This window comes from Lissotriton helveticus, chromosome 1_1 (assembly GCF_964261635.1).
Source record: "Lissotriton helveticus chromosome 1_1, aLisHel1.1, whole genome shotgun sequence".
NCBI classification, from domain to species: domain Eukaryota; kingdom Metazoa; phylum Chordata; class Amphibia; order Caudata; family Salamandridae; genus Lissotriton; species Lissotriton helveticus.
In genome coordinates, this window is record NC_136057.1 from 709,709,574 (window position 1) to 709,728,329 (window position 18,756).

The following is an 18,756-nucleotide window of genomic DNA, read 5'->3' on the forward strand; positions in this document are numbered from 1 at the left end:
CCAATCTTTTTACACAGTCTGGCTAGCTCCCCCTCTCTACATCTCTCAGTACCACCAGCGCCAGGAAACCTATGGTGACAGAGCGCTATATAAGTCCCTCTTAAGATAAGATAAGATAAGATATAATGTTGCATTCTGGTAAAACAAGATCCTTAGCATTTCTTCAAGACTAAGCCTGAAGGCTGCTCTCCACAGCTACCACTTGGATATTTTTCTTAGGTTATCTTTGACCTCTTAAATCACCATTAGGGTTGTTTGGACTGGTGCAAGGTGCCCACTTTAATTAGTGGACAGCATATACCAGGCCAACTTCTCACACAAACATTTTGCGCGTTCAAGTTACCACAGGAACACTTGCTAGGTGATGTATTCTGGCTGGATAAAAATACCGGACTCCAGTAAGCGTTTCAGCTACTCCCCATTGTTTCCAGAGTACTGAAAGAATCTGAACACACCGGTCCCAAGTCATCATCCTAGTGGCTCCAGATTAGACCTGTATTTTGTGGTACCTGTAAATTCAGGGCATGCCCATCCAATGTTCCCTCTAATTTTTTCCTCTGTGTGCGGCAGTGGAGGGTCTCCGTGCACTGCAACCATGGCTATGTGCGCCAGGAACCAGACCACGTGCGTGTGCAGCCCCAAATGTCACTCTAAATGTTTACTTAAAAAAGTGAAAAGATGGTGCATTTTCCTACAGACATCGCCACGTTAAGGGTCTTAAGGCCGGTTTGCAAATTGGATAAACACGCCATGACATGAATTGGTTACACAGGCAAGTACACTTCAGGTTTAGAAAAGCACAAGACTCCAACAGTGGTACAATCATAAGATTTTTACTAAATATTCTTAACTGGAGCACTGTTCATTGGGTAGGGAAATGTTGAGAGCCTATACAATATCACATATGCACAATAAGTTACCCAATTACATAACATATTTACAATTTGATCTGAAAGCTACTGAGTAATGTTCGGCTATCCCACCAGACATAGTTTGTGAAACTCTGACATCCAGGCAAATATGGACTGTAGGAGAGGGCCGTTCAGACACTTCAAGTGGTATCACTAGATGGGTGACAGGGTTGCTTCTCACAGCGATCCTTGCCATTTTTCCAGTACTGATAAACTCTATCTAGGTCAACTTTCCCATTCAGGAGGTAGGCCTTTGTCCTCATCCGCATATCCAAATGCTTCTGCTCTAGTCTATTCCTCAATTTACTCTTGATAGTATTCATAAGGCTGAATCCTCGTTCACAATCTGCACTAGATGCTTGAAATGTTGCACAGACATCAACAAACTGAGACACCACACTATACTGAGCAGCATTCCGTACAGTGAAATTCACCATGTCTTGAAAGGTGGTAAATAACCCACCCTTTACATGTTCTGCCACCACATATTTATAGTCTCTGTATTGTCGGACAACATCTTATGGTGTTTCACAATCACCCAGGACCAAGACATTTTTATACTTTTCAACAAGTCTTTGTATATTCTCAGTCCCAAAATCAAAATGTGATTGTGTTGCTATTGCCTGGATTTCAAAACTTGCACATTCTTTCAGCTCATCTTCAGGAAACCTTTTTTGCATGTGGTCACAAAGAAGGGAAACAAAAGACAAAATAGGTCCACTGTCAAACTCTTGCCTTTCCGTGTACAACAACATCATATCTCTTACATTGCTGCTTCAAAAGACTGTGTCCCCTAAATACTGTTCCTTAATTTGGTAATCTTTGCTCTTGCATACTGTACAGCTTCAACAGTCGTCAAAGAACTTTTTTGGAACAGTTTGCACAAAGATGCAAATTCACTCAGAATGTCATTAAGTACTGCAAGGAAAATATGGTAGTTAGAGTCAGATAGCTTTTTGTTACAATATTTAGCAACTGAATCATTCTCTTCAACTTTCTCATGCTCAAAGCACTTAAGAACAGCCTCGTAATTCCGAATTAGTGCTCCAACTGCAAAATGCCTTGAAAGCCACCGGACTTCATTCAATGGTCGAAAAGAGACCACTTCATAATCAGTGACCGATGCCATTTCATCCAGCTTGGACTTCCTTGCAGGAGATCTGGAGAACACAGTGTAGACAGTCCTCAATAATGTCTCCATCTCTTTGATCATTGGAACCCTCTTCCAGGCATCATCAACTCCCAAATCTTCTCGATGGGCGACACAATGCTGCTCAACTAGATGGGGAATGGATTGTTTAAGGCGAGTAGCAACACCATTATTCTTACCCAGCATCACAGACGCACCATCGGATGTGAACATGACCATTTTCACAAGGTCCAGTTCATTGGCAGTGTAAAATTCTTTCACAGCAGCAGTGATAGCCTCAGCATTACAACTAGTCAGCTTCACTGTGCCCACAAACAGTGTTTTGTGCTCTGTTGAGGTTACAGGTCGGAACTTGAAGTACAGGATGAGCATTTTTGTAACCGAAATATCAGTGCTCTCATCAATTATCAATGTATGATACAAAGCGTTACGAAGTTCTGCCATACCTTCACAGTGTATGACGCTATTGATAGCCTCAAGGAACTCAAAGGCATAGTTCTTACTCCTCCAGCTGTCTGGTATCTTCACATACAAAGCTTGGTGGTCATGGATGTCTTGTACAGATAACATTGAAGTATTCATCTTGACTGCCAGCAACACATTGTTGATGAGAATCTTTCTCTCCTCCGGCAGGCATCTTTGTCGTTCAACTACTTCCATTCTATTTGCTTTGTCAGTGGCAGTTTCTGTTAGCATTGCCCGCACTCCAAAACCAAACCTGGCAGCAGCACTTCTGTTTCTCAATGTCACCATGGCAGACTCGTGAACTTTGCTAATTAGATGACGTTTCAGGTAATCCAGTTTCCAGCCATCACTCCATTTCTTCCCTGTAGAAAAGTCACCAACAATCTTGGCTTCGGCACATGCTTTGCAAATCAAGCCCATGTCTGGACTGTATTGAAATAGTTCCCCAAGTTGCACGCGAACCTTGCTTCGTGATTTCTGTGTCTCCGCCTCCACAATTTTTTTCATCCACTCTTCCTTGAATACAAGGCAACATTTCTTCCTTTGTGGTGAAGCATCACACTCTGCAGAAGGTACAGCTTTGCGCTTGAACATATTTGTGATAACTGGGTTTAGCCTGCTATGCCACAAAGCCTGCAAAATAAAGGAACATGTCTGAAGTTGATGCCTATGCTCATGATTGCAACCTGTCACATAATACGGAGGCATCCCCGGAAAAACGTAGAGTGTAATTACCTGGATTTTTCTGTCCACTGCCCTGCCCTTTCAAACTTAAATGTAGCACTGTCCATAGAGCCTGCAATAGAAGTTAAGATTGTTTTAGCGGAGAACGAAAGGCTTCGTAAATGGGATATGATTGGTATAAGCAAGGTGGGTGATCTGTGGTCGAAAGGTACCGTCAAGTCCTTCGACGTGTTGAAAGTGGAGTACGAGCTTGGTGACACGGAATTCTTCAGGTATGCCCAGGTCCGTCACGCTCTATTATCTGTGTTTGCTGCGGGTGATGATATTCCTGAATCCTCCCCCCTGGAGGACCGTATTCTGGATGGCCATGTGCCCGACAGCACGATTTCATTGATCTACAAGAAACTGATCAATAATAGAGCTGACTTGCTGGTGCGCCTTAGGGCCTCGTGGAGCGCTGACGGACTAGAACTGGATGACGAGGACTGGCAATCTGCTTTGTCCTCGCCCAAGGAAGTCGCTATTCCTGCTCGCCTGAGGTTCGTCCAGCTTAAGATACTCCATCGAGTGTATGTTACCGGGCTGTGTCTGGTTCGAATGGGCTATTCCTTGGATGGGTTGTGTAAGCGTGGCTGTGGAATGTCTGGCACCTTCCTCCACATATTGTGGGAATGCCCAGAGGTGGTTGAGTTTTGGTCCCGATTACATGTTGTGATGGAGAATGTCACGGGTGTGTCGCTGCTGCCCGAGGCCAGGCGTTGTCTGTTGAATGTTTGGGAGCCCAATGACTACAGCACCGCACAGATCGCATGGGCGACCCTTGGAAATATGGTCGCAAAAAGAGACATTGCTCAGCTTTGGGGATCTCACAGACCGCCCACCATTTCCAAGTGGAAGGAGAACATGGAATGATGCATGTTCCGGGAGAAGACTGTGTACCTTTCCCGGGGCCGGCCCAGGAAATGGGGTAGGATCTGGTCCCAATGGAACACTTATCGTGGGAATATATGTACTCCTCCACAAGATGTCAACCCTGATGTTTCTACGTCCCCCTAATTGGCATCCAGCTTTCCTTTATCGTCAATATTTTTTGCTTGTTTCCTTGACCGCCCCTTTTACCCCACGCTAATTGATTGCAATACATGTATTTAACTCTGGAGCTCTGCCCGCATGGACTCTTGATCATGTAACACTGTAGTTTTGCCTTGTGAGTTTTGTTTTTTTCTTTTGTATGTTTGTTTGACTTAATAAAAAATTAAAACAAAAAAAAAGATAGTTTTAGCACATTGTGAATTTGTGATACAGCAATATACCATGTGCACCATAAGGGAACTCTACCAAACAATTACCTGATCTGCTTGTACTCACGGATGCCCGTTCAAATGTGTAGGGTACTGTCTATGAAACCTACAACACAAGAAACATGTGTAAGGTATGTTGTTATACTACAATGCACAAGATGCACCACAGTTTAACCCTATCAAACAATTACCTGCTCTGCTTGTACTCACGGATGCCTGTTCAAATGTGTGGGGTACTGTCTGTGAAACCTACAACACAAGAAAACATGGGTAAGGTATGTTGTTATACTACAATACACAACATGCGCCACAGTTTAACTCTACCAAACAATTGCCTGTTTGTTCTGCCTGTACTCACGTCTGCCTGTACAACTGTATTTGTAGAACAGTCTCACAAACCTGCAAAAGAAAAGGGGTGCAGATTGTGAATCTATTTTCCCAGCACCCCCCAAATCCAACTTGGAACAAAAACAGAATTACCTTATCCTTGTGGGTACTCACGCCTGACCATTCAAATCTAAATACCTGACAGATTGCAAACCTGCAATTGAAGACAAGATGGTTAGCAAAGGCTCTAAGAGTTACAAACAATGAATGGGACTTGCCCAGATACTCCAAAAGGAAAAACGACCAAATAGTTACCTGGGATTCCAGTTTAGGCAAATAGGCACATGCCCCTATGCTTCATTATTAGCATCGATTAGGCTAAACTTATCTGCACCTCCCCACACAATCCAACCACTCTCCTGCATTTTCTTTACCTTTTGCCATGTCAATGTTTTAACAGTCAATGTTTTTATGTACTTCGAAAAAAATCCTACACCCTCTCCTCTTACATGGATGCTCAGCAGGATTGTTGCATACATTCTTTCACTTTGAAGTTAGAGAAAGAAAAGTAAACACCAAGCCCCCGCTGAAGCGAGAGATTGACATTTGACCTTGTCTTTGAATGCACCGCAAATGTGACAAGATAAGACCAAGATGTAAAGGCCTGTTTACAGAAAGTGAGTTTCTGGAACCAATATAGTAATCAAAGTTTGGGCAACCGGAGAGGCGAACTCGAGCTGGACAGCCTAAACCAAATTAATCCAGCAAATAGAAAGCATGACAATATGACATACAAACCCCTTAGCCAACGATAAGCAATGGGCAGAATGCATTCCTATCGCAGCTTTCTGAATGTCTCCAAAATGTCTTTAGCAAACCAGATAGCGTAAGGCTTTCCGCTAAAAAAAATGAAAGCTGGAAAGAAAACTACACATTGCTGCAGGTAGGCAGGGACGTAGTTCAGCGACAGACCCGGGGATGAAAGGAACGGGCAACATTGCTACAAGTGGGTAGGGAAGTAGTGCACTCACAGATTAGGAGGTGGCAGAAATGGAAAACCTTGGTGCAAGGGGGCAGGGAAGAAAAAAACTTGCTGGGGTAGAGAACAACAGCAGCAGCGAAAGTGGCTGGGAAGGGCCCAAGGTTAGCACTGAGCACTCAGTTAGGCTACCTTAAAGCAATGCATGTTGTCACCGGGTGCTGGCTTCCTGGGGGCTCCGTATTTGCAAGTTTATTATGTTCTTTAAAGCACCTGCTGCCATGTTCCTTTCCTCCAGCAATTACCAGGCCACACAAAAATGTCAAGTTAACTCCTGTGATTAATGTTCTTCCAGGAGAGAGATTGGAGTTTTGTATAGTTCATCTTTTGACTTCTGTGAAGGTAGTGCAGGGGGTTAATATGCCTGCTGCATAGAACGTGTACCATGTAGGTTACAGAGTGCATATAATGTAAATAGATCAGCAGGTTACTGCTTTTAAAAGAGACATCATTTTGTTACTTGCAATTTATAACCTAAGTTGTGATATAGAATAGTGAGGCATTAACTTTCATCATAGAACTGCATACACACTGTAAAGTATACATTAGAGCATAGATTAATGTTGCAAAATGGGTTAATTTGGATAGAAATCGATTCTTTTTATTAAAAAAAACTCCCAACTATGCTGTTTCTTTTTTATTGACTGAGGTTGTGCTTCTCCACACCAAGCACTCCTAAACTATACGGCCTACCAGTATGGATGACAAGATGTGACTCCTACACTTTTAGTCCTTGGCTTATGTAGCATTTCCTATACACTGATTTACACACGTATGTTTGATTGTCTATGTGTAATGTGTGTGTGATGCAAAGTGCCTCTGACATCCTTTAATGGTATGAGTACCATACCAAAGACATCTCGCCCACAGGCCACCACCAGTTGGCCCTCTCAGCAATACCATTCATCTAGGGGGTTGTTAAGAGAGGTGCGGTTGTGCCCAATACTGGAGAACGCTAAAGACCCTACATTTCTATGGAGGTCAACTGCATGCCATTATCCATGATGATCACTGACAGAACTCCTTCATGCAAAATTTCCTTCAATAGACCAACTGTCGCTCTGGTGGTAATCTCCTTCATAAACATTACCACCAGCCATTACTGCCGCAGACGGAACCTGGAACACCAGAACTGACTGTGTTCCACATTCCTCCAGAACACAGAGAAAGGCTATGCAAACAGTCTTATAAGACTTAACATACCATACAAGTCACAGGCTTATTTTAACTCCACTGTGAGGAAATGAATGGCTTTCAGCAGCTGAGAACGACTGTGGAAGAACATAAGAGCTCCCATGGTTCATAGAATCATCGGGTTCTTGTTACTACATGACTGCCGCGCATTAAACCTACCGTCCAATGCCATCATATTGAGGAAGGTAGATTTAATGCTGGAACTGAAGATGTTCATAACTGGAGAGGTCAGCTTTATAAAAGCCAAGTTTATTAAGAAGATGCCAAACTGGGTTGCAGGATCAAAATCGAAATTGGAGTAGTAATCAATGAGCAGAACCTTGCTATAATTGCAGATGTGTGCCCCTCTAAGGAAGTTGAATGCTACACCCCATAGAGCACACGATTCTGTAATCGAGCAGTTACCAGAAAAAATAATAATTCTGCATTGGAAAGGATACAACTACCTCTATAACACGGAGATACTACTTATATATGAGCGTTAGATTAAGTCATGAGCCAAAGATGACACCCTCAGTTTCCTCATATCGATTCTGGCAGGTGAAACCTGCGGGCGATGAATGATTCTAGTTGCATCAAAAATATAGTATAGCTTTTTTTTTTCTTATACCTAAACCTTCATCTATTGTACTGAGTAGCTGACGACTGGTTACTAAAAGTCAGGAAATTATTAGAGGTAAATGTGCATAAGTCGTCAGATTTCAGGCGATAGTAGGGAAATGGGGAATTTAATGTTTGTTTCAGGCATATGACAAACAAATTAGGAGTAACGGCACAAACACGACAGACTGGCCAGTGGCATAGTGAGAACAAGGGCTGTATTTTATGTGATACCTGCAATGGCTACATTAAAAAAAATAGATTAAAGGAGATCAAAAATTAGAAAGCTAAAATCACTGCATCGAATAAACAGCTACAGTTACTCCACACTATTATTGGCAAAATTCAGGACACCGCAGTCCGCATCTTCAGGACAAAACAATATAAATCATCGAGTCGGTAAAGGTACCAAATGACATCTGCAGTGGAGTAAAATCCCTTCTGGAATTAAAAAGTATTGCTGGAGAAGACACTTGCTGAACCCCTGACAAACATGTTGAATGTTTACCCTAAAGTACAGAGCATATCTTTGATCTTTTCCATGAAATGCCCAGACCCTACGTCCACCTACTGGAGACTGACAATCACGTTCAGCTTTAAACATCAGTATGTCTTAGCTCCCCAACCTGGACAGACGTCTCATCAACCCCACTCTTGGCTATAACACTTTGCCCAGGATCGAAAACACCATAATAGCATTTCAGTTAATGGCATTTTATTGGCGTATGTAGCTACAGTTTTGTTTCTTTTAGCAGCTGGTTTTTTAAAGACACAAAGCTCTAAGCCCATTTTATTATGAAAAGAGGCAAACACTAGAAGGAAAAACAAATACCACCAACTACTAAAACATGTCTATTTGAAAGAATCTCAACTGCGGGGGCTTACCCCTCTTTCATGTATATATCAGGGATGGTGCTGGTGCAGGGGTTTATGCTTCTCGAGACATCAACTGTTGCCATCGTCCATCCACCACTCACACAAAATCGCAGCTGCTCAACAAATAGCATTGTTTTGTGACATATCAGTGGGTTGACTAAATGGTCTCAGACCTGTCCAGACCCATCACAGAGGCTTCTCTGCCGTTCTCTCACCCCTCTTGGTGTAAGCCAAGGGCTGCGAACATTCAATGTGCACACCTAGATTCTCTGCTCCCTGCTTCAAAACTGTCCTTAAAAAGGGTTACTCTATTTACAAGCGGCGATTAATATGGCTATTAAAATAAAAGCACTCAGCCTCGTGTTATTACCAAACCAATACAGTCAATTTAAAAACACTGCGTGTATTTCTAGGCTAATCTGACTTGTTATTAAACTTGCTGTATTGTTTTTGTAGTAACGGGAGGCTGCGGGGGAGATGGAGTGCTTTATTTAAGAATCCATGTTAATTGCAGCCCCTTCACGAGCAGCGACTAACATGGATATTTAAATAAGGCACTCCATCTCCCCCGCAGCCTTGCGTTACTACAAAAACAATACAGCAAAGAAAGGCGCTTCAGGGAAATACTTTAAGCAAACACCAAGTGGTCATAAGGAAACACTTACCTTTGCTCCTTTCGCCGCCGTCTCCTGCAATCTGGAAATGCCCGCTTTGCGCGCCGCGCGCCTTTTAAAAGCGGCGGGGCGGGAATATTCTCGCGGGATGTGCCCTCTGTGCGCGCTCCACACATGGGACTGCGCGCTCTGAGGTAGAGAAGTGCGCGCGGCTTCTTGGGAACAGTGTGCCCATCTGTCCTCCAATCAGGCTACCACTTCAATAGAATTTTCTGTCGCAGCAGCAAGGCTGTGCCCTCCAACCCAACCTGTACCCGCTATGTCATGTGTTTCCTGCATGGCCCATTGTAGTTTTCCCTATGTTAGCCTAGTTATGCACTTCGTAAGCCACTTTTTGATTTGCACACATTACTATATAAACACGCTTATGTGCCACACTGTAGTTTCTAGCGGAACCTGCATATGTTTTCGTGTTCCGTTCTTTTCCTGGGATTTAGTCTAAACACCATAGACAAGGGCAAACAACATTGCCCCTTGCTATTCTATCTGGTCAAACTCTAGCACCTAGACATAACATGAGAACACAGCTGCTGTTTGTGAGCACACGTCTTGTCATATAACTGAGTATAAGAGTTTAAACACGAACACTGAAAGAAAGCTCTGAGACAAGATTGCTGAGTTGTAGAAAATCCATCTGTGTATGGTAAGGTACGGGTCCGCCACTAATCCCAGGGATCTTTGATATATAACCGTTTAGCTTCAGCAGAATAGAAGGGAATGGACTTTAGGATATTATGTCTGATACCATGACCGGGCTATTTATGATATATGGCTTATTGACCAGGGTAACAGTATTTCTAATATGCTTTTGTTTTCTAATTGTGGCACAAATATTGCATTTTAGGACATGATAATTTGAATAAATGTTCTAAACTTCGTGTCTCTTGTTTATTTTTTTGTGGACGAGTAAGCAAGAGAGAGCGAAAGGGTGTGTTGTGTTACCGCAGTCCCTGAGAGGATTGATAGTGTTGTGTTCTGGGGTGCAAAATTCACTTGTTTCTCTGGTAGGGTTAGGAGGACATGTGAGGCACTGTAGCTAATTAAACTTTGGCTCATAGGTACTAAGGTGGTATGGTCCCTACACGCCGATGTTCTATGATCACAAGCATAGTTCTGTTCCTGAGCAGAATCACGGCAACGGCTACACCTCCATGTGTTAAGACTTGAGTGCCAGCAGTGGCGTGCATTTTATCTGCCGGCTGAAGTGATGCATGTTCTCCTCGCCGCAAGGTACTTTTTAGCAAAGTCTATTTATGGCTGGTGCTAGGACAAATTTGTGTTCTGGTTTGGTATCCTTTCTACATTTCTACATTTGCTGTACCAGCAGTCCTTGTTCAAATCACTTGTTTCCTTTGAGACCGTTTGTGAGTGAGTGCTCATGTGTACACCCTTATGTACACCGATCTGTAGCTACTTGCTTGCTTCTCCTGAATTTAGAGACTGTCTTCCTCATCATGAGTACTTCAGCTCATCGTATAAGTGAACTTCAGACAGTGTTGGTGCAACCACGGTTTTTGCTGGGCAAACTGATGCGGAGGACTTGGGCAACCTTTTTGGGCAAAACTATCAAGAGGAGGAGAGGAATCATCGTTTGGACGCCAAAAGGACTTTTGTGTTGATTTATAATGTTGATGCCAAAGACCAATAAGTAGGCGATAAGAGTTTTGTGGTCTGCTCCGAGACAGACAAAAAAAGGAAATCTGTGAAGAAGAGGACCTTGTCAAGTTTGGTAGTACTCTACATTAAGAGCCGCTATATTCTGACTAAGAAGCAGCAGAAGCCGGAAAGTTTGAGATTCCACTCTTCAAGGACTAAAGCTGCTGCCACTGTTGCCACATAGAGTGCCTATCCTTAATATCTGCCAGACTGCTGCAGGGATTTGATGCTGACATTCACAAAGCACTACTGCCCTGACAGTCAGGTCCAGTGTACAGGACATTTCAGCCGTTCAGTCCTACTGGACTTTTTGATTTGAGCCTACTCCACAAATCCTCCATCTGTGAAGGTACTGCTTTAGTATCTATTCTAAGGTGAAGAATCAGCGGAAATGAGTGCACTGGTGCCAGCAATAGTTTAGTTCTATATGTGAGGGGAAATGTGGAAAAAATAAGAAACTGAAGTCTGCGCAATTGTGGATCTTATATGCAGCTCTGCTCCGTCACTCCAGGCCAGTACAGATCTGAACGGCGCCACCTAGCAGCGCACAAGAGCATTGATAGAGAAAGGTTTCCTGATCCAGTTTGGTGCTCGGGGACTATTCTAAAGTGAGGAATCTATGATCAGAGTATCCACCAGAAAGAGTGTTACCGAAGGTAAGTAACTTGTTTTTAACTGAGCAATATACCTCCTCACATATAGATCACACACATACAGTCCTCCCTGTTGGAATTGTATTATGAGCCTTTAGTGGAAATTGGAAATATTTCCCAATAATGTTGTTTAAATAATAGGCTGATAGTCTTGAGACACCTGTACCCTTCCCCATAACTAGAACGAGAATGGGCCTGGGTACATGTTTAATTAAATAAAACTACCCTGAGACTAATGCCATGAAGATTCTTCTTGGTAAAGACCGGTTTACAGCTCCTTCCTGTTTCACTGCCTCACTGTTGGCTCATTCTCTCTCAGATCCCTGCTCAACTGCCACCATATTCCAGTCCACCTTCAACCCAATCCATCATTTTAAGGAGCATTTCATCTCTAACCCACCCGGGTCAGTTCCTGGAGTATTCTCTCTGAGTGCACATATAGCTATCCTGCAGAAAGCAACCTACAACAAAGTTTACACCCAGGCACACTGTTCAGGTGTTCAAGAAAACACCTAGACTAAGCAAAACAGTATAATACAATCCAACCTGCTCATTATTGCTATTATCAAATACCTTCCTTGCATATACAAAATAAGTTCCTCTTTACAGCTCGAAGGGGTTATTAGGCGTTAAGGAAGAGTGAGAAAGTTGATCATGTGGATATAATTTGGGGACAAAGTAGTAGCTGCCTAAGACTGGGATGCATTCGCTCTGCTGTGAACCGGTATGTGAAAGGACATTCACTTCCCCCCCCTGGTCCTAGCACCACAAAGATGGGTGGATAGGTTTTCCCATTCATACTAGAGCAAGAATAGCTAGCCTGGTAACTATTTCCAAGTCTTGTGATGGTAAAGAGTATAGAATTGGAAGAACTAAATCCCCAAATTGATAATGCTCACTCTGCCCTTTAAGTTAAAGAAGTCTAAGTTACATTAAGTGTTTCAGTCATTTAGACCCTTGTGCTGACTATAATCTTTAATGCAAAAGCTAAGGCAAAAACCATCCTTGACAGGTGGAAATGGTCATCAGCCTTTTAAAAAAAAATGCTAGGCTTTTCACGAAGAAATTTGAGATGATACAGGGTCAATGGGTACTAGGGGCATGCACACCGTAAAACCAATTGTGATGGGGACGCTGAGCTGGCTTGTTAAAATTCATAATTAATGCTTGATGAGATTTATCTGAATAGTGCCTAATTATTGTGGAACCTAAGCTTCCCATCTCAAGTAAAGGATACCCAAACCAAATGTTCATTGTTACTCCTTTTATGTGATTGTAACAAACAACCAATATAAAATGTAATATAAAAAACTAATGACTTTTAACAAGCTAAGTCCATTAAAGCAGAAATGTACTCTTGCGGATATAATTTGAAAAATATTGTAAAAGAAAAGTTTGTTATTGTTGCTACCAAGAGTTTGGCACCAGTTTAGTTACAATGGGGTTACCCAGTATCCCTCAGAAACTGGGCAGTCATGGAAAAAATATACAATTGGTTCTGTCGGGTGCGTACAATTTCGTCAAGTTACTCGGGCTATTCAAGAAACTATTCACAATTAGACAAGTTAATCATAATAAATCCAAACACAAACCATATGGGGTATTTTAAGCACTTTTATAAATTGCATCATTTAAAAATACCGTATTTAAATTTTTGTAAGGCTGTTAAAGGCATATAGTGACACATAATATGTGAAAAATGTGACATTTAGTGCTCAGTGATATTGTGAAGGTGTAATATATACAGAGTTAATTGAGGGGAGAGTGAGTCTCATCGCAAAATCCTCTAGCTAGTCCAAATAATGTAATGTCTACGTTTTCAACCCTGGATCTGCACTAGTTGGGAGGTGTTGGACTTGGCCCTTCTGGCAGGTTCATCCCTGAACTTTTTGCTTTTTTGTATGTGACCTGGGGATGGTGATTCTTGGTTTCTGCGCACTTTCACTGTGTCCCAGTGGAAACTGCGTGCGCACTCTGAGTGCGTGTGGTGAGATAGGCCTGCCCTCCCATAGGAATGCATGGGGAATGTATGTGTCCCTGGTAGTTCCGGATGGGTGGGGTGTGCAGGCCCGAGTTTGGTATGTGCAAACTCGTGAGATTGACTGCTGCGCAATGATGTGTGCGGCATGAATGTGTCTAGTGTGGAAGTGCCACTTCTAGACATGGGTGTGTGTGTGCAGTGAGTGTACTGGCGTTTGATTGGCTGGAGCTGGCTGGTGAGCCTGGCTCCAGGAGTCTGGATGGGTCTGCCCCGGTGGTGAGTGGAGAGATTAGCATGCTGATGTGAGGGAGGGGTGCACCTGGGACCTGAATAGGGCTGGGCTTTCCCCACACAATGCTGGCTCCGCCCCCTGTGGTGCGTCTAATGTCCCTAGCCTGGCCAGTGAAAAGAAAGGGTGGTTGAGCACATCAACGTGCTCCAAAACCAGCTGCGACTGGTTTTCCCCCCACCCTGCACCCTGAGACAAAGGAATTCACTATATAAAAAGGGGCTGTGTCCCCTTACAAAATGTTCTCTTCTTGGATCCTGTTGCTGAGGAGGGCTGCTGCTGGGCGCCAGGAGGACCGCCACTGGGGATTGCCTCCCTGCCTAGGAGGACCCTGTGAGCTGGCTCTGGGCCCAGCCTTGCTCCCCCCCACCTCCTGAAGGACTTTGTGCTGGACTTTTGGGCCACTAGCGCCTGGGAGCGCTTTATTTTGCCTAAGCTCTTGGGAGCGCTTCTTGTTACCCTCGCAGGAGCCCACCCTGCAGGGTTGGCCCATATTTGTATATTTTTGAGGGTGCCCACCCCTTGTCTGCCAGGGGGAAATCACCGCCGCGGCCCCGAGGCCGAGTTCCCCAAGAGAAGGCAGCCGCCGGCATCCACCGAAGGCCGCGCTGGGATTGGCCCAGCCGGCCGAGCCTCCCGCAGCGTCATTGGGGGAGGAGCCGGAGATCCAGGAAGCGGACGGGAGGCCACCCCGCGCTCCTGCCCAGAGAAGAAGGAAACGCTGTCCCCCTGTGAGGCTCCCCCGAGGAGGGAGCCCCGCCAACTGGAGATGCCCAGCGGAGAGGAGCCGCGCCGCAAGGAGCCGCCGCCTCCCCCGACAGCCGGTGAGTGCGGGCGTCCACGGGGCTGCTCCTCCGCTCGGGGCGGCAGAAGAGCCAACGAGGCTCAGGGGGCCAAAGTGTGATTGCGAGCCCTCCGAGAAGGGCTCCGAGGGCATTTCTTAGTTTTGGAACCCACGAGAGGCTCCACCCAGGCGGCATTTGTTATGCTACGAACCCCGAGAGGCTCAACCCGCCTACTTTGATTTACGAGCCTGAGAGGCTCGTGGGGGCATATTTGTTGACGAGACCTGAGAGGCTCCCCAGTGCTCCAGTTCTTCTCGAGTCCCCCCAGAGGGACTCCAACGTAGAAGGGGGCATTGTTCTTCGTGTGAGAGCGGCCCCAGAAGGCAGCGGGCCGCTCCCACTTGCCCCCCCCACCCAGTTGCATCATTGTTTGAGCACGAGAGGCTCCACCAGTTTTGGGGCATTTCGGGTGGTAGAGCGACTCCGGCAGACAGCGGGCCGCTCCCCCCACACTGGGCACGATCCTTGAAGGGCCCCAGAGAGGCTCAAGGGGGCATATTTGTTTTACGAGCCCTGAGAGGCTCTGGGGTGCCAGTCTGTTTGTTCAGAGCCACAAGGCTCTTGGGGGGACACGAGTGCTTTGGCCAGAGCCTGCGAAGCTCCAGCGTTGGCCACATCATCTCCACAGCTGCCCAGCACTTAGTGGGCAGCTGCTCCGTTTACGCCCCTGATATTTGGGACAGTCACTGGTTGTGGCCTAAGGTTATTTCTGCGCAATTGTTCTTTGCTACACCGCTGAATGTATATTTATGCATCATGTGTTTTTCCTTACACCTCTGAATGTTGTGATGCATCATGTGTAATGTTCCTATGCTTATACCCCTAAATGTATGGTGATACTTAGGTGGTTGTTTTCTCCTAGTACAGGTGTTGCTAGTGAGTTCCTGGTTCCCTGGGTAATATTCTCCTAAGGTGGTTAGGGTTGCGTAGGTGGTACTTACCTGTTACCAGTAGTTACTGGTTGTGTGCTCTATTTTTTCTTTGATGCTAAAGTGATTATTCTATGTAACAAGTGCTAATTTCTAACAAGTATTCTGAAATCTACAAATGCATATTCCTGACAGTGGTCCAGGTGGCCCTGTCTGGCATATCCCCTGTAACTTCTGCCCATGCCTGTTGGCACATTGTAAAGTGTGTGTTTTTATCTAATGTGTTTTGGTATAATACAAAGGCTATTTTTATATATAACCTTTTGTGGAGTTTCCTTTGTGGTGGGCCTTGGGTGTTGTTGCTGGGTGCGCCCGCAAACGCTTAACTCACATTGCCTCCAGGTTTAGCCTTACTGCTCGTGTCACGTTACCAAGGGGGTGAGCAGGGGTTATCTTGGTGTGTAACTCCCTTGCCCTGACTTAGAGTGGTGGTTTCTGCCTGGCTTTGGCGCAAGCCTCAGCCAGACGGAAATCCCATTTCTAACAGGAGGTCAATGCGGGTCTTCATCAGGACTTGGGTAAGGGGTTAATAGCCTGTTGATATCAAGGATCAATGGTCAGGATTGGGTTTGAAGGAGTAGTGCCAAAACAATAATGTAGCACTAGTGGCTGTGATGACTCACCTAAGTAAGCGCAGGTGGGCTCACGGGATATAGCACAAGAAGTATCACTTTCAATGCTGTGGGTTGTAGGAGCCTGTCATCCCCTTCATTCTTTGACGCTACAAGGAAAAATGGGCGTAACATTACTGTCCAATTCTTGAAATCCCCCTAATTAATCAGGATTTATAATGGTGGGTAAAGGACTCACCTTAATTGTAAATGGTGGTGAGTCAGCGTTGTATTCAACTCCCAGGGTAGTCATACGCTGTTGAGGGTAGATAATAATTCAGACCCACGACGTAGTCTGCGGGGAGGAGAAAGTGAGATAATTATCTCCATCTTAGCTCAACAATTTTTAAAAAAAATGATGCAAATCCGTATTTCCAATCAAAGTCCGCTCACCTTTTGGGTCAAAATGTAAATCTTCATTAGCGTGCGGATATTGTGGCATCTACTTTCTTTTGCTGCTGCTGCGCTCGGAATCGCTTTGCAGCGGCTGGGAAGCAGGATCCGTTTAAGCCTGCTCAGCGTGCGCGAGGACGCTTCGCCGGCCGAGACTCGTGCAAAGGTTTCTAAGCAACCAGTCGCGCGTAACCAGCTAACGCGAGCTGACGCGCCGGGCCTGCCAGTGTTAGAGTCAGCTGTCAGCCAAGCGGCGAACAAGTTAAAATTGTAAAACTGCAAGTTAAGGATTTAAAAACCATGCATTAGGTGATGATATTTACAATGTGTTACAAATCTGTCAAAGACTTATTTTCCATAAATGAACAAATAATGGTAATGACAATGGACATGATGTGCACAAAGTGCGCCAAGTCAAAAACTAATGAATAATACTCTAGTACCCCAATGAGGCTTGAGGTTGCGAAATTCAAAGGCATTACAGCAAGCTGATCATTAAAGCATTTGAAGTGCATATATTTACAATGATGAATAACCAAGCATTACGATGTCCTGGGGCATTATATAATGTTTTGTACTTCGTTATAACACATAGAATGCGAATCTGTACAGTGTTACCAAAACATTCCGTCGCAATACAATGCGCTTTACACTAATCAATTTGAATATATAAAATGAGTAGTGTTAATTCGGTGTTCTGGGGAATTAAAACATGATGTGTACTCGCATGGTTAAGATGTTATTCCTTATAACATTTAGAGAGTAAATGCTCATTGTCACTTTTGGGCTAAGAGTAATTGGTGGCAATACAACTCGCTTTGTAGTGAATAAATTTACAGTGTGAATCACAAAGCAACCTGCTCTGTAATTATTACGTTGCTGGTAATTATGACATTCGTAGTGGAAATATTTACAGTGTAAGCACAAAGCAATAGAATATCATGAGACAACAATTCGGAGTGAAAATATTTACAGTGCGAAAGACAACAAAGCAATTGAATATTCAGTGGCAACAGAGCACCTCTTTGCGTGGAGATTGGGCGGCAGCAGTTGATTCCTTTCGACTTGCCTCCAGAAGTTTGTGATGTCATTCTGACAGCCAGGAGTCCCTCCACTAAGGTGGTATACGCCTGCAGGTAAAGCAAGTTTGAGGCATGGTGCACAGCAAAGGCAGTGGATGCCCTTTCTGTCCCTCTTTCAGAGGTCCTTTTGTTCTTTCTTTGGCCCGGCAAGGCTCTGCTCTGGGCACTATCAAGGGCTACCTTTCTGCAATCTCGGCCTTTCTCAGGCTTCCTGATCAGCCCTCTCTTTTCAAGTCCCCTGTTGTTAATAGATTTCTCAAAGGCATTAGTCACCTTTTCCCTCCTATTCCTTTTTTGATGCCGCAGTGGGACTTGAATCTGTTACTTACTTTTTTGATGTTCGGCTCCCTTTGAGCTTCACCACAACTGTCCTCTTAGTTTGTTGACTTTGAAGACTGCTTTCCTGGTTGCCATCACCTCTGCTAGGCGCGTGAGTGAGCTCCAGGCTCTTTCTTGTAAGCCTCCTTTTCTGTCAGTCCATCCGGACAATGTTGTGCTTCGCACTCGTCCTTCCTTCATGCCAAAAGTTGTCACTGCTTTTCACATTGGGCAAACTATCACCTTGGCCACTTTCTTTCCGCCTCCGCACCCTTCCAGAGAGGAAGAGAGGCTCCACTATCTGATAGAGACTACCAGCGGCAGATTCCCTAACATAGAATTATCTCCAGGCGTTAGACTGGAGCTGGACAATTTTTTGCCACATCCCTGCGCGCCGGGGGGACGGCATCACGGGACTCCACCCAGGCGTTGTACGTGACGTTAGCGAGGTCACATAAGTCCCACCCCGGTGCATCTATGTCAGTTTTTTTCACGCGGATCCGGTTCGTGCTCCCTTCTCTATTGCGTGTGTTTGTGGGAACAGTGTGCGGATGCCTTCGGGCTTTAAGACGTGCTCTTCTTGTGGACGCCTGATGTCGGCGACAGACCCTCACCTCATTTGCATGTGGTGCTTGGGGAAGATCACGGCTCACTGATTGCGAGACGTGCCAACAATTGAAGCCGAAGTCGCCTTGGGAGCGCCGGATGAAACTTCTCTCGGCTCGCATGTCCAGATCGGCTTCGTCACCTCGGTTTTCGACGCAGCCGTCATAGTCGT

The 18,756-nt window shown here is 44.8% G+C and overlaps 2 protein-coding genes across 9 annotated transcripts in view; one reads left to right on the forward strand and one right to left on the reverse strand.

The window, feature by feature from the left end:
• The window catches only part of LOC144763508 (uncharacterized), an 11,170-nt gene extending 7,936 nt beyond the window's left edge, over nt 1-3,234 (reverse strand). The window contains exon 1 of the mRNA XM_078649568.1: nt 2,287-3,234. Within this exon, the coding sequence (XP_078505694.1) occupies nt 2,287-3,234 (948 nt within the window). The remainder of the gene's footprint in view (nt 1-2,286) is intronic.
• PPP1R12A (protein phosphatase 1 regulatory subunit 12A) overlaps nt 1-18,756 on the forward strand; it is a 1,571,083-nt gene that overhangs the window by 1,356,852 nt on the left and 195,475 nt on the right. The window lies entirely within an intron of this gene.